General features: G+C 35.9%; 1 protein-coding gene across 1 annotated transcript; it reads left to right on the top strand.

The window, feature by feature from the left end:
* The first annotated feature begins 10061 nt into the window (after positions 1 to 10061).
* Positions 10062 to 11320, top strand: LOC123581079 (non-histone chromosomal protein HMG-14-like). The gene has a single exon (XM_045446769.1). The coding sequence runs from the start codon at positions 10200 to 10202 to the stop codon at positions 10503 to 10505; it is 306 nt and encodes a 101-aa protein (XP_045302725.1). The 5' UTR covers positions 10062 to 10199; the 3' UTR covers positions 10506 to 11320.
* Positions 11321 to 24217: the final 12897 nt, after the last annotated feature.

The following is a 24217-nucleotide window of genomic DNA, read 5'->3' as shown; positions in this document are numbered from 1 at the left end:
ATATACCACAATTTGTTTATTCACTCACCCACTGGTGCACATTTGGGTCATTTCTAGTTTGACACTTTTATGAATAAAGCCAATATGAATATTTGTGCACAAGTTACTGTATGGACATATACTTTAATTTCTCTTAGGTAAATATCTAGAAATAAAACGGATGGTAAATTTATGGTGAATATGGTAAGGTTATGCTTAAATTTTAAGAAAGTGTCAAACTGTTTTTCAAAATGGTTGTACCACTTTTTATTCCTATCTCCACATCCTTCTATTCATATCCTTGCCAATGCTTGATATGGACAGTCTTCTAAATTTAAGACATTCCAATTGGGGGTATAGCAGTGTCTCACTTTGGTTTTTAATTTGCATTTCCCTAATAGCTAATGATTTTAAACATCTCTTCATATGCTTATTTGCCATCTGTGGATCTTTAGTGACAAACCATCTTGTTTTGCCCATTTCTATGACAGATTGTCAGATTTTTAAATTTTTTAATGGTTTTGAGAATATTTATGTACCCTAGATCCAAGTCACTAGCAATTATAGTGCCTATCTCATTTGTTTCTTACCTCCCAGGGATCACCTTCCTTCACTGCCCTAGGTGCAGTGTTGAAAACTATTGTTTCAAATATTTTGTCTGATTCTGTTGTTGTTTCAGGTGGGAGGATAAATCCACTTCGCAATGCTCCATGTTGGCCAAAAACTCAAGTCCATTAATCTTTTATAAAAACTACCCAGTTATCTTAAAGAAGCTAAATTTTACCAAAGATTCTATGTAATTTTAAAATTACATTATTTTAGAGTACCAATTTACGTGAGGAAACAGTAAAAATAGTAAATAGTAAATAGTAAAAATTATCTTGAAAAGAATTCTCTTCAGGAGAAAGTCCAGAAATGATAATGGAATATATATTTTTAAAATTCATTTATTTAATTTCAAGTTAGTTAACATACAGTGCACTCCTTATTGCTCATCATCCATGTAGCCCATCCCCCTACCCATCTCCCCTTGAACAACCCTCAGTTTGTTCTCTGTCTTTAAGGATCTTTTATGGTTTGCCTCCCTCTCTCTGTTTTTATCTTATTTTTGCTTCCCTTCCCTTGTGTTCATCAGTTTTGTTTCTTAAATTCCACATATGAGTGAAATCATACGATATTTGTCTTTCTCTGACTGACTTATTTCACTTAGCAGAATACCTCTCGTTCCATACATGTTGCAAATGTCAAGATTTCATTCTTTTTGATCACCAAGTAGTATTCCATTGTGTGTATGTGTGTGGTGTGTGTGTATATGTGTGTTTGTGTGTATACCACATCTTCTTTATTTTTCTATATATTTTTAATCATTTATTTTTGAGACAGAGAGAGCAAGTGGCGGGGGGGGGGGGGAGGTGCGCAGAGAGATGGAGATAGAGGATCTGAAATAGATCATAGATCTCATAGATCTCATAGTCCTGAGTTGGGCTCTGTGCTGACAGCTCGGAGCCTGGAGCCTGCTTTGGATTCTGTGTCTCCCTCTCTCTCTGCCCCTCCCCTGCTCATGCTCTGTCTCTCTCTCAAAAATAAATAAACATTCAAAAAAATTTTTTGTTAATTATTTTACCTACAGATCATAGTACATTAGCATGGCTAGTAAATTATAGATATAACAATCAATAATAATATCCAATGTTCTGAGCAAATATATGTATTTTTGTGGATCTGTTTATTTTGGCTACTAATTAGCCTTCCATTTTTGTGTGACTCTTCCTCCTGATAAAAGGTATTAACTCATAATACCTACTTGATTTCTTTTTTACCTTGTCTTTGTAGATCTGAAATTCTTAACACAAATTCTAACTAAATGAGATTCTAATGAGGTTGGAATGTGGTATATGATATATGTAAGAGTAGTTATTTTCTTTATTTAAAATTAACATATCTTTTTAATCATCTGTTCTTGAAAAAGAATCAGATAGTTAAGATTAGCTTATCTTTCTTGACATTTATCTTATTGCTGTGTCATAAATATTTGAAACTCACAAAACAAATATAATACATTTTTGTTACATAACTGGCTTAAGACAAAATGAAATTTAATTTTTTTAAAGGTAAGGGGAGTAGATTTAATTTACACAAAGGCTGTAAATTGATTTTAATTAACGTTATTTACAATGTGAAATTTACTGACAAGGTTGAAAAGAAACGCTACAGAAAAGTTATAGATAAAACTATAAACCAAGCAATATGAATAAAAGTATGACCTAAGACAGTTTTATTCAAAACAGTATAAAAAAGCATTTCCTTACTCACTGATATGATCAGGCTCCCATTGCAAAATTGCAAAATTATAGACATGTATTACTTCTTTATCTCTTTTATCAGACTACATAAACGCATTGAAAGTATTCTTTTTGAAACTAACACTGAAGAATGAAATTTACCTTTCTGTTGAAACCTGTGTTTGTTCTTTCGTTGGTTCAACACAAAGATTTCATTTTTAACTGAAATAGACAATTTCTGATGCTTGTTAAATAAGAAAAAAGCGTATTTACATATTTCAAAAAGTTTAATACTTCAACAAAATGCCCGTTGTTTTCCCCTGAATAGCAGGATCCCACTTTTGCACAGAAATCCAGAACTTGTCTAGAGGTAGATCAGTAAATCTCATCTTGAGTATACTTATCAGCCTGCAGCTCACAAAGTCCTTTTCTCAAAGTCACATTTTCAGGCAGAAGATTCAGTGAGTGTAATTTAAGTCACTCCCTTGTGTTGACAAGGGAGGGAACATACCAAGGCTGTGGTTCTGTGGTTCTCCCAGGTGGTGTTCAAGAAGATGTGAAAGATGCAGAGGCCCTTCTCACTTCCAAATCCAATCAATAGGGGAAACATGTCAAGATTTCCTTTTGCAGCATAATTTGACAAAAGATTCCATTTCTTTTAAATCCAAGAATCTGGTCAGTTGTAGTCAAAATATTTCCTCTGAGCCTTTGTGATTCATTTTTTTCGCCCCAAACTCCTGTTGAGAATTCTTCCTCCACTAAGCCAGCAGATTTCTGTCTGTAGCAGATTTATGTGCCCTTTATCTAGGTGTTCACACAGTATAAAAAATTTTTCTCAGGTGAATTGTTCTTTCTTTAATAAAGTTGACCATTTTTGTCACATCATGCAGACTTTCAAAATTTCTTCAGTAACAGGCTTCAATACCAACCAGCACCTCTCCGTGAAGAAAACTGTGTGTTGTGATCAAAATCAGATTTTCGCCTCTCCTGGAACCAACCACTGGTGAGCCCTGTCAGTCCAGATGCCTACACAGGTCCTCCAGGTCAGATCTTTTGATTCCAAATATGAAGACTAAGCACTAAATGTTATCTTGGTCTTAACTTGTTTGGACTGCTCTTTCTGCAGCAGAAAAGAAAAAAAAAAGTTGTCAGTATTCACTATTTTTACAAATTTTAACAAATGTTATGATAAGACGTCTAATGGTAAAATCTGCTGACTCATTAACCTCGATACAAAAGCAATATTTGTTCAACTTATTGCACAAAACTTCTTTGACATAATGTTACATGTCATGTATATATGTATGTATGTATGTATGTAATCAGTATGTTGACTCACTGGGATGCTGAAGAGGAACCAGCAGCTTATCCTAATATTTTACTCACTCTACTTTTACACACTGATGTTATTAGGTTCTCACCAACTGGGTGCCTTTTCCTTTCTGGACACTAAATAAATGCTACTAAATAATTTGCTACCTGAACCTTTTCGCTGATTATGACTGTTTGTGTTTTTTTTTTGTTTTTTTTTTTAAACAAGAGCTTTACTCTGTTTTGAGATTTCAGTACCATTTAAAACACTTGTCAAATGACTGTAATTTGGAGTTAAGTGTCTTTGAAGCTTGGGGGGAGACATTGCTTAATGTGTAAGTTGTTTAGCACAGACAATGCACAGAAGAATAGAGCAGCTTGGAAGACCAGACCCCCTTGTCTCTGAGTGCAATGAGGTGTCTCAAAAGATTGAAACACTTCATCATTAACTTTATCAGAAGGGTCCACAGATCCAGGCGCAGAACTGTTCTCTTCTATCTCATCTCTTGTCTTTAAAAAAAAGTCACCATGTTGGACAAAACACATATGTTTAAAAACACAAACCCTAATAAAACATAAAATGATAGAATAATTAATATGTGAAAACAAGGGGCTCTGCATTTTCATTTTGCACTGGGTCTTGCAAATTATGTAACTGATCCTGTTCCAGGGAAGGAAGAAACAGCAAAATTCAAGTACAGGCTGACAGATTTCTCTTTAGGATATCCACAAGCTCCCAGAACTAACATGATGAGAGTTGGTGGGGAAGAGTTCTCCATCTCCAATGAAACTGGGTTTTTGGCAATTCTGGCAAATAGGGGATGAAGCAACTTTGATTTGATTTTGGAGCCCAACATTTCTTGCCCTTCAGGTGTTACAGAGCAAATTCTTACCCCTTTTGTGAAGATTTTATCTTATCAGTCTTATGTTTAAAATTCTGTAGTGGTTCTCCATTATCTGGAAGCTAAAATACAAATACAAACCCTGTCATAAAGAATTTAAGCTTTGGGTGATCTAACATTACCCTAGTCCTGCTGTCCACCAAATTCTCTCTCCAGTCCCCAGTACCAAGTCTTCCCCCCACTCCTGTTCCCCCTCCACTCAGATTCCATACCCGACTCCAAATGGTCAACCACTGATACTAGTTTCTTGTGAGTATGCAGAAACCTTAAATATATATACAAGTAAATAATATGTACTTTGTTTCCTTTCTTACACAAAAGTTGCAAACATAATGGACTCAAAGTTCTATCCATTCTTTTACTTATGCTACTGTCTTTGGTCTGGGATATATTTCTATACCATCTCCATCACCATGTCAGGCAGTCTTTTGACACCCGTTGTAAACACCTCTCCCCGAAGCTTTCTGAAATCTCACTAATTGCAATGAAAGATAATGTTCCTGGGAAATTAAACAGGCACTTTAAAATTAAACTGTAATTAGCTGTTTAACATGTCAGGAAGTACTTTGTTCTTATTTGACATAGCAAAAGACAGAGTCTATATATTAGGGAAAAATCATTTGGAATGGCTGTTATGTGACATTTTTGACTTAAAAATGGTATTTCATATGGGTAATCTGATAGATTTGAATTTAAATAAAACTTTTCCCTACCTCTTCAGTTTCCTATAGGATTCTTTCTTTTCCTACTGACAAACATAGCATTTAGTGACCTATATTCTTTTATTCCAATACTTTCCATCAACAATATTAATCCTGTATGAATCTAAGGCTTTCTAGGTTTATAATTATCTTTTATTTCCATATTATACATGGCTCTTTTACTCAACAGAAGTGACCTTTATTTTATTTTACTACCTCCACTGTTGTTATCATTAGCACAATCTGTACACATCCTTATCAACTTTACATCCTACTGCTTTGATAAGCCAAATATGAAATCACTCAGACATTGCAGCTGGTATTGTTTCCAACAATGTTTTTCCTGCTCTGCTTGCTAGTTCTAAAAGAGGTTATAACAACAGTAGTCAAAGATCATGTTCTCTGATTAATCAATCACCTCATAACTAATTCATGTTAGAAAAGCTTGTGCTGAAGGTCTGTTCTTGCAGATAGACTCTCCATCCCCAGCAGGGGGTATGCCCTCAAACATCTCTGGGCCCACAGCCAAAGAATTCAGTGACCAAACGAGAAGAAAAGAAGACCAGTCCAGTTAGAATATGTTTGGACAAGGATTCTGATTGTTCTGGCTGGGGTCATATGCCTGTCCCTGAACCAGTCATTGTGTCCACAGGGATGGAATAATAGTATTGCCCACTGCTATAACCAAGCACCGGGTTATTAACAGAAAAAAGTGAGAAGGCAAAGACATCCTGAATAGATAAGAACACTAAATACTGCTCCATGTTGAATTAGAAGATTTCCCCACCTACCCCTTTACCCACTGGATTTTGTCTTACCTCTTGTGTTATATAAATACTTGTTACATAAAGTAAGTTTAAGCTCTTTTTCATAAAACCTTCAAATATGTTAACATTACATGTGTTCTCCTCGTTTCTTCCCTTCTTAGGCCAGTGACCCCACTGCTGGTTTCCCCCTGGGTATCTAGCCATTCCTTCCTTTTCTCCTCCTCTGGCCTTTCTTCCCTGGCCCTTACCCCCTTCAATATGTTGGCCCTTTTCTTCACTATGCACATTCTCCCTGGGTTAATTAGCATTGCCCACTGCTCTATCATTAGCACACCAAACCAGCATTTCCTGTGCTTTCGGATTCTTTCTGACTCTATCTAACAGGGTTTGCCTAAGTTTCGTTTAAAATCTTGCAACACCCACCCTTAGGAATTTTATATTTCATCATTTATATAAGTTAGGATTGTATTTGCCTCCATGTAAAAGATAGCTGGTGTCTTAGTCCATTCAGGCTGCTTAGTCCAGTCCAAAAATACCATAGACTGGGTATCTTAAATAACAAGCATTTATTTCTCACAGTTTTGGAAGCTGAGAAGTCCAAGATTAAGGTGGAGGCAGACCTCCCTGAAGCCTCTTTGTTCTTTTGTAAAAAATATATTGATAAAAGCAGTTTTCTAAGATCAACAGCAAAAATACGTATTGATTGCTTTGCCTCTCCTTGAGTAGGATTTTCCTTTTTCCTATTTCTTCTATTTTTATCCATCGTTTAATGTTTCAAGATCCCCAACCCTGAAGAAATCCATCTGCCTTCCTGGCCCTGATTACTGTGAGCTGCCTACTCTAATCCCAATGAAAGCAACTCAATTTGCATTGTATTTGGTTGTTCACAGATTAAAAAAAAAAAAAAAAAAAAAAAAAAGGACATACTAAAAATGAATATTTAAGACTTTTCTCAGCTTGAATTGTTTTCCTTTTCTACCCCAAAGAAAATACATGAGTTTATCACAATCTTCTCTTATGGAGCTTGTCTTAAAGTGATAGTATGTGCACTAAGGGTGAGATTTGTAAATTGGTACAATTTTGTTAAAAGGCAATTTAGAAAATATATCAAAGCATCTTTTAAATGTTCATGTCCTTTGAAAAGGCAATTCTTCTTTTAGGGAATTTCTGCTGATTTGTAGCATCATGTGTTAGAATCAAAGTCTTACTTGGAATCTCAAATAGTTAGAAATGTCTAAGAGTGCTTGGGTGGCTCAGTCAGTTAAGTGCCCAAGTCTTGATTTTGTCTCAGGTCATGGTCTTATGGTTCATGAGTTTGAGCCCTACATCCCACTCTGTGCTGACAGCACAGAGCCTGCTTGTAGTTCTCTGTCTCCCTCTCTCTCTGCCCCTCCCCTGCTCTCTCTCTCTCTCTCTCTCTCTCTCAAAAATAAATAAATAAAACATTAAAAAAATGTCTAAAATTAGGGGATTGATTATATAGGTAATTGTATATCCATACAAAGATGAATGAGGTTGTAGAAATGCATGAAATGAAATGAAAAAAATTTCAGAATATATTGCTAAGGGAAGAAAACAACTTATAAAAAATTATGTATAGTTCTATTGTCCCTTTTTTGTTTTTTTTAAGAATGTATAGAAAAAGTTCTGGGAAGATTTCCACTAAGGTATTAATAAATAGGTGAAATTATGAGACTATGGTAATGATATTCTCTGCTTACTTGCTCATGTTTTTCTATTTTTTCTCTGAAGATCAGGAATTACTTGTGTAATCAATGATAACAATAAATAATGTTTTGATTGCTAGAAAAGTTATGTGAAAAGTTAATGACCCTGCCTCTTCTAATAAGCTGTCACCTGCTCTGGAAGATGTCTTCAAAACAAAGTCATCTAATTTCACATCCTGATCATCTCTGTTCAAGCAATTGCAGAACTATCAGGAATTACAGGTTTCACATATTGAGGCTCTGACGCAGACAATTTGGCCCAAATTTCAACAGATTTGCCTACTTGCTAAATGAGTGAAGTCTTCAAACCTCACTCACTATGTCCAGAATTAAGTATTTTGTCAAAATCTGATACTGTTTCCTTAAAAAAAGAGCTTTTTATATTTAACTTCTCTAAGATACATAGCAAAATATGGCAAATCATTCTATACATTCTAGATTCTCTCAATTATAGCCTCTGCTTACATGCCCTGCTATACATAACATTGCCCTGCTATACAATTATCATTGTCATCAATCACATTATTGAGTACATACAACATGCTAGGCACCACACTATGTACATTATATGTACTATTTAATTTGAACTTCCCAACTCACTTTAAAGCATATGCTTTTATTACCATGTATAATATATATATAACAGCATATATGTGTGTAATTTGAGTCAGGTTATTATTAGCCCTTGTGGTAGACAAGTATAAATGGACAACCAGGCATTTCTCTTCCCCATTTCCTAACAATACCTTGGAAAATGGGGATGATAAGAGTATCTATTCATAGGATGGTTGTGAGCTTTAGATAAGTTAATACACGACTATTACAAATAAAGCTGCTATACATGTTCATTTTCAAGGCTTTGTATGGATACAGGTTTTCTCTTGGGAAAATAAATGAGGACAATAGCTGGTTCATATAACATATGTTTAACTTTAAAAAAAAATCTGATCACTAAAAAAAGTGATTTTTCCAAAGTTGGCATACCATTTTACATTCTCATCAACAATGCGTGAGTTCTAGTTCCTTTATATCATTGTCAACACTTGGAATAGTGAGTTTTAAATTTTAGCCATTCTAGTAAGTGTGTAGTAATATCTCATTGTGGTTTTAATTTATATTTTCCTAGTAGCTAATGATGTTGTGCACCATTTTATATGTTTTATTTGCCAGGTATATATCTTTTTTAATTAAATGTGTATTAAAATCTTTTGCCAACTTTTCATGAGTTATGGGCTTGCTTATAATTGAATTTTTAAAATTTTGTATATTTTGGATGTAAGACTTCTATCAGATATATGATTTGAGAATATTTTCTCTGTCTGTGGGTTCTCCTTTTATTCTCTTAGCAGTGTCTTTTGAAGAATCAAAATGCTTAATTTTGATTAAGAGAAATATATTAATTTTTAATGAATTTTTTACTCTGAGCATAAGAGGCCTTAATTTTTTTTTTAAAGTAATTTTTTTTTAACATTTATTTATTTTTGAGACAAAGAGAGACAGAGCATGAACGGGGGAGGGTCAGAGAGAGAGGGAGAAACAGAATCTGAAACAGGCTCCAGACTCTGAGCTGTCAGCACAGAGCCCGATGTGGGGCTTGAACTCACAGACCGCGAGATCATGACTTGAGCTGAAGTCGGACGCTTAACTGACTGAGCCACCCAGGCACCCCGAGGCCTTAATTTTTTTTGTTTATTTATTTTGAGAAAGAGAAAGTGCATAAACACGCAGGGGAGGGGCAGAGAGAGGGACACAGAAATACCAAGCAGGCTCTGTGCTGTCAGTGTGAAACCCAATGCAGAGCTTGAACTCAGGAACTGTGAGATCATGACTTGAGCTGAAATCAAGACTCGGAGGCTTAACTGACTGAACTACTCAGGCACCCCAAATCTATTCATTTCTTTTAATGAATTGTACTTTTGGTAGCATATCTAAGAAATCTTTAACCCAAGGACACAAAGATTATATGATATTTTCTCTTAAAAATTTTATAATTTTAGGGGCGCCTGGGTGGCGCAGTCGGTTAAGCGTCCGACTTCAGCCAGGTCACGATCTCGCGGTCCGGGAGTTAGAGCCCCGCGTCAGGCTCTGGGCTGATGGCTCAGAGCCTGGAGCTTGTTTCCGATTCTGTGTCTCCCTCTCTCTCTGCCCCTCCCCCGTTCATGCTCTGTCTCTCTCTGTCCCAAAAATAAATAAACGTTGAAAAAAAAATTTATAATTTTAGATCTAAGATCTATTTTGAGTAAATTTTTGTATATGGCACAGGAATGGATGGAAGTATAGTTTATTTGGTTTTTTTTGCAGATGGGTATCCAATTTTTCCAGCACCATTTAATGACAAACCTATCCTTTCTCCACTAAATTGTTTTGCACCTTTGTGAAAAATCAGTTGTCTACTCCCACCGCCCCCGCTGCGGGTCGCAGCAGCTCCGGCGGCGGGAGGAGCGGTAGCGGCCAGGCAGCCCAGCTTCGCGAAGGCTCTCGGCGCGCGGCGGCCCGCAGGCACCCGGCACGCGCCCGCCCCGCCGCCACGATGCCCAAGAGGAAGGTCAGCTCCGCCGAGGGGGCGGCGAAGGAGGAGCCCAAGAGGAGGTCGGCGAGGTTGTCAGCTAAACTTGCTCCTGCAAAAGTGGAAGCGAAGCCAAAAAAGGCGGCGGGAAAGGAGAAATCTTCAGACAAAAAAGTGCAAACAAAGGGGAAAAGGGGAGCAAAGGGAAAACAGGCTGAAGTGGCTAACCAAGAAACAAAAGAAGACTTACCTGCAGAAAACGGAGAAACTAAAAACGAGGAGAGTCCAGCCTCTGATGAAGCAGGAGAGAAAGAAGCCAAGTCTGATTAGTATCATATCCCATGTCTTACCAGTGGTCCCTGTCTCCCTTCTTGTACAATCCAGAGGAATATTTTTATCAACTATTTTGTAAATGCAAGTTTTTTAGTAGCTCTAGAAACATTTTTAAGAAGGAGGGAATCCCACCTCATCCCATTTTTTAAGTGTAAATGCTTTTTTTTAAGAGGTGAAATCATTTGCTGGTTGTTTATTTTTTGGTACAACCAGAAAATAGTGGGATATTGAATATGGGAGGCTTTGATCGTCTTGGGTGTCAGCTTAACATTCCATAGATGGGGTAGTTTTTATATCCTATAATACCAAGCATACTAAATGGCAATTTGGAGTCAGTCGTGCATTTAGTATGTCTTGAACACTTTAAATTACTTCTATTCCCATGTTGTTTTTGGTAGAATTGTTTCCTGAAGAAAACCACTCCTTGATCTTGGCTCTCCCTGTCAGAATTTTGTGCATTCTGTAACATCTTGGTCGTGGTAGTCCAGTTTCCTAGTAACTTTGTTAATGTGCTGTGCGAGATTGAAAATTTGAGTATGTAGCGTATATGACATTAAATTGTGAATTAATGGGACTTAACAGTGTAACAGCATATCAACATTTGAAGATACCGGTACTTGATACACTGTTAAGGGAAGTTTGCCTCCAAATTTTAAGCTGGAAGGTCACTGGAATAACTTTGAGAAAAGAACCACAGCTACATGGTTTTTTTAGGTTTTCGGTACGTACATTAAGAATTATGTACAAATTGAATTGTCTGTACTGATCCTCAGAACAACAAATAAAAACTCAATTATGAAAGAAAAAAAAAATCAGTTGTCTATATATGTATAGGTTTTATTGCTAAACTTTTTTCTGTTTCATGGATATATTTCTAATTTTGTACCAAGACTGCATTGTCTTGATTACTGTAGTTTTATAATAATTTATTTTATTTTATTTTTTTACTTATTTGAGAGAAAGAGAGAGAGAGAGAGAACATGAGTGGAGAAGGGGGCAGAGGGAGAGAATCCCAAGCAGACTCCACACTCAGTGCAGAGCCTAATGCAGGTCTCAATCCCATGACCCTAGGATCATGACCTGAGCTGAAATCAAGATTGGACCCTCAACCAACTGAGCCACTCAGGCACCCCTTATAATTTTTGAAATCGGATAGTGTTAGGTTTGAATCTTCTACTTTTTCAATGATGTTTTCACTTTTTTCAGGTCCTTTGTATTTTCATGTGAATTTTAGAATCAGTTTGTCAATTTCTACCATAAAAAAGTCTGATAAGATTTTGATTAACATTTCATTAAATCCATAGACCAATTTGGGAAGAAATGACATCATAATATTAAGTCTTCTGACCTATGAACACAGTATATCTATTTTATTGATTTCTTTTAGTTTTTTCTCAGCAGTATACTGTCATTTTCAGTGTACAAGTCTTTCATATCATTGTCAGTGCTATCTCTATTCAATATTTTTTATGTTATTATAAATGGTAATTTTTATTTCATTTTTATTTGTTTATTGCTAGTATATAGAAAACAATTTATTTTGTCTATTGATCTTGTGTTCTACAACCTTGAAAAACTCATTTATTCTAAACCCACAATGGAATTGGTTCTATTGAATTTCCTACATAGCCTCTCATGCTATTTCAAATAAAAACAGTTTTACTTCTTCCTATCCAATCTGAATGCCTTTTTCTTTTTCTTGCCTTATTGCACTGGCTAGAATCTCCAGCATGATGTTAAATAGAATGGAAAAGCATTTGTCTTTTACCATTAAGTGTGATGCTATTATAGGGTTTTTTTGTAGATGCTCTTCATCATGGTGAGGAAGCTCACTTCTACTTCTCATTTTCTGAGAGTTTTTATCAGGAATTAACGTTAGATTCTGTCAAATGCTTCTCCAGCATCTATTTAGGTAATTATATGACTTTCTTTTTTAGTTTATTAAGGAAAATAACATTGACTGATTTTCAAATATTAAACAACCTGGCATTCCTGGGGTAAACCACACTTGCTCATGATGTATTATCTTTTTTATTCTTTGTTGGTTTGAATCACTAAGATTTTGTTTAGAATTTTGCATGCATGTTTATAAGGGCTATTATTATATAGTTTTCTGCTGTAAAGATTTTGCTTGGTTTTGATATTAGAGAAGAGTTTATATAATACAATTTCTTTCTTAAGTATTTGGTAGAATTCACCAGTGAAGTAATTTGGACCTAGAATTTTCTTTGTGGGAAAGTATTTAACTATAGATTCAATTTCTTTGACAGATTTGGGGCTACTCAGGCCATCTATTTCTTCCTGAATAAATTTTAGCAGTTTGTATCATTCAAGGAATTTGGCCATTTCCTCTAAGTTGTTGAATTTACACGCATAAAGATGTTTATAATAATCCCTTCTTATCCTTTTATTATCTGCAAAATATGTTGTGATGTCACCTTCTCCTCTTTATGCCATTATTGTCTCTATTTTAGTTTATTTATTTCTGAGAGAGAGAAAGTGCACACGCATGATCAGGGTGGGAGCAGAGAGAGAATGAGATGGAGGATCCAAAGCTGGCTCTGCACTGACAGCAGAGAACCTGACGCAGGGCCCAAACTCATGAACTGTGAGATCACAACCTGAGCTGAGGCCAGCCACCCAACCAACTGAGCCACCCAGGCGCCCCTATGCTATTGTTGTTTTACATTTACCAATACATGTAGTATAAACCTTATAATGCATCTTTATTATTTCATCATTATTTGCATTTAAAAAGTAAGTTCTTTTTTAAAGAGATCTAAGTTAAAAAAAGTCATATATTTACCATATAGTTGACATTTCCAGTGCTTTTCATTCCTTTATGTAGATCTGTATTTCCATCTGGTATCATTTACCTTCTGCTTTTAGGATTTTCTTTAACTTTCTTTCTTTTTTTTTTTTTTCAGTTTATCCACAATGTACTTTATTTTTTCTTCTTTTTCTTTTTTTTTTTTTTTTGTAGTTTCAAGTTTTTCTTTAAATTCCAGTTAGTTAACATATAGTGTAATAAAATTGGTTTTAGGAGTAGAATTTAGTGACTCATCACTCACATAGAACACCCAGTGCTCATCACAACAAGTGTGTTCCTTAATACCCATCATCCATTTAACCCATCCCCCTGCCCACCTCCCTTCCAGCAACCCTCAATTTGTTCTCTCTTGTTAAAAGTCTGTTTTATGGTTTACCTCTCTCTTCTTTTTTCCCCTATGTTCATCAGATTAACTTCTTAAGTTCTACATATGAATGAAATCATATGGTATTTGTCTTTCTCTGACTTTTTTCACTTAGCATAATACACTCTTGCTCCACCCACTGCATTGCAAATGGCAAGATTTCATTCTTTTTGATGGCTGAGTAATATGCCATTATATATATGCACTTCTTTATCCATTCATCAGTCAGTGAACATTTAGGCTTTTTCCATAGTTTGACTATTGTTGATTAGGCTGCTATAAACATTGGGCTACATATATCCCTTTGGATCAATATTTTTGTATCCTTTGGGTAAATACCTAGTGGTGCCATTGCTGGATTGTAGGGCAGTTCTATTTTTAACTTTTTGAGGAACCTCCATACTGTTTGCCAGGGTTCCTGCTCCAGTTTGCTTTCCAACCAATAGTGCAGGAGTGTTCCCCTTTCTCTGCATCCTCGCCAAAATCTGTTGTTTCCTGTGTTGTTAATTTTAGCCAATCTGACAGGTATGAAGTGATATCTCATTGTAGTTTTTATTTGTATTTCCCCAATGAGTGGTGTTGAGCATCTTTTCATGTGTTTGATAGCTATCTGAATGTCTTCTTGGGGAAAATGTCTATTCATGTGTTTGGCCTATTTTTTAACTAAACTCTTTGTTTTTTGGGGGGTGCTGAGTTTAATAAGTTCTTTTTACATTTTGGATACTAACCCTTTATCAGATATGTCATTTGCAAATATCTTCTCCCATTCTGAAGGTTGACTTCTAGTTTTGTTGATTGATTCTTTTGCTGTGCAGAAGACTTATCTTGGTGAAATCCCAATAGTTCATGTTTGCTTTTGTTTCCCTTGCCTCAGGAGACATGTCTAATAAGAAGGTGGTATGGTCAATGTCAAAGAAGTTACTGCCTGTGTTCTCCTCCAGGATTTTAATGGTATCCTGTCTCACATTCAGGTCTTTCATTCAGTTTGAATTTATTTTTGTGTACAGTATAAGAATGTGGTCCAGTTTCATTCTTTTGCATGTTGCTTTCCAGTTTTCCCAGCCCCATTTGTTGAAGACACTGTCTTTTTTCCATTGGATATTCTTTCCTGCTTTGTCGAAGATGAGTTGTTGGTCCATTGCTGAGTTTTATATTCTGTTCCATTTATCTATATGTCTGTTTTTGTGCCAGTACCACACTGTCTTGATCACTACAGCTTTGCAATAGAACTTGTAGTCTGGAATTGTGATGCCTCCAGCTTTGCTTTTCTTCTTCCAGATTGCTTTGGCTATTTGTGATCTTTTGTGGTTCCATACAAATTTTAGGATTATTTGTTCTAGCTTGGTGAAAAGTGCTGGATTGCATTAACTCTGTAGATTGCTTTTGGTAGTATAGTTATTTTAACAATATTTTTCTTCCAATCCATGGGCGTGGAATGTTTTTCTATCTCTTTTTGTCTTCAACTTCTTTCCTAAGTGTTCTAAAGTTTTCAGAGTATAGATCTATTACATCTTTGGTTAGGTTTATTCCTAGGTATCTATGGGTTTTGGTGCAATTATAAATCAGATCAATTCCTTGATTTCTTTCTGCTGCTTCATTATTGATGTATAGAAATGCCACAAATTTCTCTGTACATTGATTTTGTATCCTGCCACTTTACTGAAATTGTGCATCAATTCTAGCAATTTTTTAAATATTTATTTTTGAGAGAGAGAGAGCAAGTGGGGAGGGGCAGAGAGAGGGGGCAGAGGATCCGAAGCAGGCTCTACACTGAAAGCAGAGAGCCTGATGCAGGGCTAGAATTCACAAATTGTGAGATCATGACCTGAGCCAAAGTTGGACACTCAACTGACTGAGCCACCCAGCTGCCCCTGGCAATGTTTTAATTTGGGTCTTTTCTCTTTCTGATGTCTGGCTAAGGGTTTATCAATTTTTAAGTTTTTCAAAGAACTAGCTCCTGGTTTCATTGATCAGTTCTACTGGTTTTTTGTTGTTATTGCTGTTTTTTGTTTGTTTGTTTGTTTGTTTGTTTTAGTTTCTGTATCATTTATTTCTGCCCTAATCTTTATTATTTCCCTTCTTCTGCTGGCTTAGGTTTCATTTGTTGTTCTTTTTCTAACTCCTTTAGGTGTAAGGTTAGCTTGCATATTTGAGATTTTTCTTACTTTTTGAGGTAGGCCTGTATTACTATATACTTCCCTCTTGTGACTGCTTTTGCTACATCCCAAAAGTTTTGGACGGTAGTGTGTCATTTTCTTTTGTTTCCATGTGTTTTTTTAATTTCTTCTTTAATATCCTGGTTGACCCATTCTTTAGTAGGATGTTCTTTAACCTCCATGTATTTGTGGTCTTTCCAAATCTTTTCATGTGGTTGACTCCAAGTTTCATAGTGTTATGGTTGGAAAATATGCATGGTATGATCTCAGTCTTTTTGTACTTGCTGAGGCCTGATTTGTGACCTAGTATATAATCTATTCTGGAGAATGTCCTACATGCATTCAAAAAGAATGTATATTCTCCTGCTTTAGGACGAAATGTTCTGAATATACCTGTTAAATTCATCTGGTCCAGTTTGTCATTCAAAGCCATTGTTTTCTTATTGATTTTCTGCTTAGATGACCTGTCCATGTAAGTGGGATGTTAAAGTCCCCTACTTTTACTGTATTATTATCAGTGGGTTTCTTTTCTTTAATTTTGTTCTTAATGTTTATTTATTTTTTACAGAGAGGGAGCCAGACAGAGTTAGAGCAGGGGAGGGGCAGAGAAAGAGGGAAACACAGAATCTGAAGTAGGCTCCAGGCTCTGAGCTGTCAGCACAGAGCCCAATGTGGGGCTCGAACTCATGAGCCATGAGATCATGACCTGAGCTGAAGTCGGATGCTTAACCAACTGAGCCACCCAGGCACCCCTCAATGGGTTTCTTTGTTTGTTATTGTTTTATATATTTGGGTTCTTTCAAGTTGGGGACATAAATATTTACAATTGTTAGATCTTCTTGTCGGATAGACCCCTTTATTATGATATAGTGCCCTTCTTCATCTCTTGTTACAGTCTTTGATTTAAAACCTAGTTTGTCTGATCTAAGTATTGGTAGTCTGCCTTTATTTTGACATCAATTTGTATGATAAGTGGTTCTCCATCCCGTCACTTGCAATCTGCCGGTGCCTTTAGATCTAAAATGAATCTCTTATAGCATATAGATGGGTATTGTTTTTTTATCTATTGACACCCTATGTCTTTTGATTGGAGCATTTAGTCCATTTACATTCAGAGTAATTATTGATAGATATGAATTTAGTGCCATTTAATCACATGTTTTGTCATTATTTCTGAGAAATTTCTCTGTTTCTTTCTAGTCTTTGTTGCTTTTGGTTTTTCTTTCTCCCTCAAACAGTCCATTAATAATTCTTGCAGGACTGGTTTAGTAGTCATGAACTCCTTTAGTTTTTGTTTGTTCAGGAAAATCTATTTCTCCTTCTATTCTGAACTATAGCCTTGCTGAATAGAGTATTCTTGGCTGCATATTTTCCTATTCAGCACATTGAATATATCATGCTGCTCCCTTCATGCCTGCCAAGTTTCTATGGAGAAATCTGTGGCTAATTTTATTTGTCTTCCCTTATAAGTTAGGGACTATTTTTGTCTTGGTGCTTTTAGGATTTTTTTCTTTATCTCTACAGTTTGCTAATTTAACTACTATATATCTTGGTGTTGGCTTTTGTTGATTTTGATGGGAGTTCTTTGTGCCTCCTGGATGTGGATGTCTGTTTCTTCCCCCAGATTAGGGATGTTTTCAGCTATAATTTCCTCAAAAAACCTTCTGCTCCCTTTTCCCACTCTCCTTCTGGGACTCCTATGATGTGAATGGTATTATGCTTTATGGAATCACTAAGTTCCTATGTCTACATTCATGATCTAATATCTTTCTTTGCCTCTTCTTTTCAGCTTCATTATTTTCCATAATTTTATCTTCTATGTCACTTATTCATTCCTCTGCTTCTTCCATCCTTGTGGTCATTTCATACAGTCAGTTTCAAGTCTCAGTTATATTTTTCATTTCAGCCCAACTAGTTTTTAGGTCTTTTATCTCTGTAGTCCCTAACTTCAGAGATAAAAGGCCTAAAAACTACTGTCTTCTATGCTATTCTCAAACCCAGCTAGTATTCTTATTATTGTTGCTTTAAATTTTGGATCAGGCATATTGCTAATATCTTTTTTGATTAGATTACTGGCTATGACATTTTCTTATTTTTTCCTTTGGGATGAATTCCTCCATCTTGGCATTTTGTCTAGGTCTCTATCACCTCCGTGTTAGGAAAGCCTGTTATCTTTCCTGCTCCTGGGAGTAATGGCTTTATGAAGAAGGGGTCACATACTGTCCAGGGCCTGGCACTTCAGAATTATTCGATATTTATTTAGCTGTGTTTGAGGAAGGAAGCAAGCCTAGGGTCCTCCTCCTACTCCTCCATCTTAGCTCCTCCCCCTCTTTAATATTTCTTAAAATTCATGTTGGTTTATGATAAATCCTTTCATCTCTTCTATATCAGTGGCTTTTAGTATATTCACAAAGTTATATATTAACAAAGTTCACAAAATTACTACCTACCACTTTTTAAAAAATATTACCTCTATCTAACTCCAAACATTTAATCACTAACACCCCTGCCCCCAACCATACCCATACCCATTAGTAGTCACTCTTCATTCTTCTTTCCTCCCAGACCCTGGTAAACACAAACCTACTAATCTACTTTCTGTCTCCATGTCCTTCATTTTTGAAAGATATTTTTTACTACATAAACTATTCTAAGTTGAGAGTTGTGTGTGTGTGTGTGTGTGTGTTTATAGTTTGTTAAAGATATTTTTCTGTTGTTGTCTCATATTACTTTTGACAAGAAAACTATTATTTTCCTCTTATATTTTCCTCTGAGATGTAGCTTTCCACTCTGGCTGCTTTTCAGATTTCCTCTTTATCACTGTTTGTTGTTGTTGTTGTTTATCAATTTGATTATGTCTCCTGGTATCATTTTCTTCATATTTCTTGTTTTTGAGGTCCATTGAGTACCTTGGATCTGTGGGCTTATGGTTTTCATCAAGTTTGAAAAAAAATTTGGTCATTATTTCTTCAGATATTTTTCAATTCACCTAGTTCCCCTTCCACCTTGCCTGAGGACTCCAATGATATATGTATTGAAGTTCAGATATATATATCTGAAGTTGTCCCACAGCTTACTGATGCTCTTTACTTTTTCTTTTCTTTTTTAAATTTTAATTCTAGTATAGTTAACCTACAGTGTTATATTAGTTTCAGGTGTACAATATAGTGATTCAGCAATTCTATATGTTACTCAGTGCTTATCATGATAAGTGTACTCTTAATACCCTTTACCTATTTCCCCAATTCCCCCCCCTTCCATGCTCCCCTTTGGTAACCATAAGTTTGTTCTCTATAATTAAGAGTCTGTTTTTTGGTTTGTCTTCTTTCGTCTTTGTTTTGTTTCTGAAATTCCACATATGAATGAAATCACATGGTATTTGTCTTCTTCTCCCTTATTTCACTTAGCATTATACCCTCTAGATCCATTCATGCTGTTGCAAATGGCAAAATTTCATTCTTTTTTTATGACTGATTAATATTCCACTACATATATATAATCCATTCATCTATTGATGGATACTTGGGCTGCTTCCGTATCTTGACTATTGTAAATAATGCTGCAATATATATAAGGCTGCATATATCTTTTTGAATTAGTGTTTTCATTTTCTTTGGGTAAATACCCAGTAGTGGAATTACTGGATTATGCAGTATCTCTATTTTTAATTTTTTGAGAAACCTCCATACCATTTTCCATGCTGGCTGCACCAGTTTGCATTCTCACTAACATTTCATGAGGGTTCCTTTTTCTCCTCATCCTTGCCAACATTTGTTTCTTGTGTTTTTTATTTTAGCCATTCTGACAGGTATGAGGTACTATCTCATTCTGCTTTTGATTAACATTTCTATGACATATTAGTGATATTGAGCATCTTTTCATGTGTCTGTTGGCCATCTGTATGTCTTATTTGAAAAATTTCTGTTCATTTCTTCTGCCCATTTTTAATTTTGGCTTATTTGGGGGGTTTTTTGGTATTGAGTGTTAGAAGTTCTTTATGTATTTGGATACTAACCCTTTATCAGATACATCATTTGCAAATACCATCTCCCACTCAGTACATCATCTTTCAGTTTTGTTGATTGTTTCCTTTGCTGTGCAGAAGTTTTTATTTGGATGTAATCCCAGCAGTGTATTTTTGGTTTTGTTTCCCTTGCCTCAAAACATATCTAGAAAAAAGTTACTATGGTCAATGTCAAAGAAAGAGCACTGCCTGTGCTCTCTTCTAGAATTTTTATAGTTTCAGACCTCACATTTAGGTCTTTAATCCATTTTGAGTTTATTTTTGTGTATACTGTAAGAAAGTTGTCCCATTTCATTCTCTTGTATATAGCTGTCCTGTTTTCCCAACACCATTTGTTGAAGAGACTGACTTTTCCCTATTGCTTTTTCTTGCCTGCTTTGTTGAAGATTAATTGACCATATAATCATGGGTTTATTTTTGGGCTTTCTATTCTGTTCTGTTGACGTATGTGTCTATTTTTGTGCCAGTACCAAACTGTTATGATTACTATAGCTCTGTAGTATATCTTGAAATTTGGGATTGTAACACCTCCAGTTGGTTTTTTTTGTTTGTTTTTTGTTTTTTTTCAGTACTGCTTTGGCTATTCAGGGTCTTTTGTAATTTCCTACAAATTTTAGTAGTATTTGGTCTAGATCTGTGAAAAATGCTATGTATGTATTTTGATAGGGATTGCATTAAATTTGTAAGTTGTTTTGGGTAGTATTGACATTTTAACAATATTTTTTCTTCCAATCCATGAGCATGGAATGTCTTTCCATTTGTTTTCATCGTCTTCAATTTCTTTCATCAGTGTTTTATAGCTCTCAGAGTGCAGGCCTTTCATCTCCTTGGTTAAGTTTGTCTTCTAGGTATTTTATTATTTTTGGTACCAGTTGGAAATGGGATAGTTCTCTCTCTCTTTCTAAATGTTTATTTATTTATTTTGAGAAGGAGAGAGAGAGAGTATAATTGGGGCAGGGACAGAGAGAGAGGGAGAGAGAAAATCCCAAGCAGGCTCCACACTGTCAGCACAGAGCCCAATGTGGGGCTCAATCCCATGAACCATGAGATCATGCATGACCTGAGCAGAAATCAGTAGTCAGACACTTAACTAATTGAGCCACCCAGGTGCCCCTGGAAATGGGATAATTTTCTTAATTTCTCTTTATGCTACTTTATTATTTGTGTATAGAAATGCAACAGATTCTGTATTTTGATTTTGTACCCTGGGACCTTACTGAATTCATTTATCAGTTCTAGCATTTTTTTAGTGGAGTCTTTAGAATTTCCTGAATATAGTATCATGTCATCTGCAAATAGTGAAAGTTTGACTTCTTCCTTACCAATTTGGATGCCTTCTATTTCTTTTTGTTGTCTCGTTGTGGCTAGGACCTCCAGTACTATGTTGAATAAAAGTTGTGGGAGTGAACATCTTTGTCTTGTTCCTGATCTTAGTGGGAAAACTCTCAGTTTTTCCCCAATGAGTGTGAGGTTACCTGTAGGTTTTTCAATCTTTTTGAATTTGTTGAGACGTGTTTTGTGGCCTAATATGTGATGTGTTCTGGAGAAAGTTCCATGTGCACTTGAAAAGAACGTGTATTCTGTTGTTTTAGGATGGAATTTTCAGAATATATCTGTTAGATCCATCTGATCCAATGTGTCATTCAAAGCCACTGTTTTCTTGTTTATTTTCTGTTTGGATGATCTATCCATTGATGTAAGTGGACTGGTAAAGTCCCCTACTATTATTATATTACTATCAATTTGTTCTTTTATGTTTGTTATTAGCTGTTTATGTATTTGGGTGCTCCAATGTTCGATGCATAAATACTTTCAATTGTTATATCTGTTTGTTAGATTGTTCTCTTTATAATTATATGGAGTTCTTCGCTGTCTCTTGTTACAGTCTTTGGGGTTTTTTTTTTTTGTTTGTTTTATTTTATTATTATTTTTTTAAATATGGAATTTATTGTCAAATTGGTTTCCATACAACACCCAGTGCTCATCCCAACACGTGCCCTCCTCAATACCCATCACTCGCCCACCCCTCCCTCCCATCCCCCATAAACCCTCAGTTTGTTCTCAGTTTTTAGGAGTCTCTTATGTTTTGTTTCCCTCCCTCTCTAACCATTTTTTTTCCTTCCCCTCCCCCATGGTCTTCTGTTAAGTTTCTCAGGATCCACATAGAAGTGAAAACACGTGGAATCTGTCCTTCTCTGTATGACTTATTTCACTTAGCATAACACTCTCCAGTTCCATCCACATTGCTACAAAGGGCCATATTTCATTCTTTGTCATTACCACGTAGTATTCCATTGTGTATATAAACCACAATTTCTTTATCCATTCATCAGTTGATGGACATTTAGGCTCTTTCCATAATTTAGCTATTGTTGAGAGTGCTGCTATAAACATTGGGGTACAAGTGCCCCTATGCATCAGTACTCCTGTATCCTTTGGGTAAATTCCTAGCATTGCTACTGCTGGGTCATAGGGTAGGTCTATTATTGATTTTTTGAGGAACCTCCACACTGTTTTCCAGAGCAGCTGCACCAGTTTGCATTCCCACCAACAGTGCAAGAGGGTTGCCATTCCTCCACATCCTCTCCAGCATCTATAGTCTCCTGTTTTGTTCATTTTAGCCACTCTAACTGGTGTGAGGTGATATCTGAGTGTAGTTTTCATTTGTATTTCCCTGATGAGGAGCGACGTTGAGCATCTTTTCATGTGCCTGCTGGCCATCTGGATGTCTTCTTTAGAGAAGTATCTATTCATGTTTTCTGCCCATTTCTTCACTGGATTGTTTGTTTTTCGGGTGTGGAGTTTGGTGAGCTCTTTATAGATTTTGGATACTAGCCCTTTGTCTGATATGTCATTTGCAAATATCTTTTCACATTCTATCGGTTGCCTTTTAGTTTTGTTGATTGTTTCCTTTGCAGTGCAGAAGCTTTTTATCTTCATGAGGTCCCAATAGTTCATTTTTGCTTTTAATTCCCTTGCCTTTGGGGATGTGTCACATAAGAAATTGCTGCGGCTGAGGTCAGAGAGGTTTTTCCCTGCTTTCTCCTCTAGGGTTTTGATGGTTTCCTGTCTCACATTCAGGTCCTTTATCCATTTTGAGTTTGTTTTTGTGAATGGTGTAAGAAAGTGGTCCAGTTTCATCCTTCTGCATGTTGCTGTCCAGTTGTCCCAGCACCATTTGTTAAAGAGACTGTCTTTTTTCCGTTGGATATTCTTTCCTGCTTTGTCAAAGATTAGTTGGCCATACTTTTGTGGGTCTAGTTCTGGGGTTTCTATTCTATTCCATTGGTCTATGTGTCTGTTTTTGTGCCAATACCATGCTGTCTTGATGATTACAGCTTTGTAGTAGAGGCTAAAGTCTGGGATCGTGATGCCTCATGCTTTGGTCTTCTTCAAAATTACTTTGGCTACTCAGGGCCTTTTGTGGTTCCATACAAATTTTAGGATTGCTTGTTCTAGCTTTGAGAAGAATACTGGTGCAATTTTGATTGGGATTGCATTGAATGTGTAGATAGCTTTGGGCAGTATTGACATTTTAACAATATTTATTCTTCCAATCCATGAGCACGGAATGTTTTTCCATTTCTTTATATCTTCTTCAATTTCCTTCATAAGCTTTCTATAGTTTTCAGCATACAGATCTTTTACATCTTCGGTTAGGTTTATTCCTAGGTATTTTATGCTTCTTGGTGCAATTGTGAATGAGATCACTTTCTTTATTTGTCTTTCTGTTGCTTCATTGTTAGTGTATAAGAATGCAACTGATTTTCTGTACATTGATTTTGTATCCTGCAACTTTGCTGAATTCATGTATCAATTCTAGCAGATGTTTGGTGGAGACTATTGGGTTTTCCATGTATAATATCATGTCATCTGCAGAAAGTGAAAGATTGACTTCATCTTTGCCAATTTTGATGCCTTTAATTTCCTTTTGTTGTCTGATTGCTGATGCTAGAACTTCCAACACTATGTTAAACAACAACGGTGAGAGTGGACATCCCTGTCGTGTTCCTGATCTCAGGGGGAAAGCTCTCAGTTTTTCCCCATTGAGGATGATATTAGCTGTGGGCTTTTCATAAATGGCTTTTATGATGTTTAAGTATGTTCCTTCTATCCCGACATTCTCGAGGGTTTTTATTAAGAAAGGATGCTGAATTTTGTCAAATGCTTTTTCTACATCGATTGACAGGATCATATGGTTCTTATCTTTTCTTTTATTAATGTGATGTATCACATTGATTGCTTTGCGAATATTGAACCAGCCCTGCAGCCGAGGAGTGAATCCCACTTGATCATGGTGAATAATTATTTTTATATGCTGTTGAATTCGATTTG

This window comes from Leopardus geoffroyi, chromosome A3, assembly GCF_018350155.1.
Source record: "Leopardus geoffroyi isolate Oge1 chromosome A3, O.geoffroyi_Oge1_pat1.0, whole genome shotgun sequence".
Taxonomy (NCBI): Eukaryota; Metazoa; Chordata; class Mammalia; order Carnivora; family Felidae; genus Leopardus; species Leopardus geoffroyi.
The sequence above is the reverse complement of the archived record's forward strand: the minus strand, read 5'-3'. Positions and strand labels throughout refer to the sequence as shown.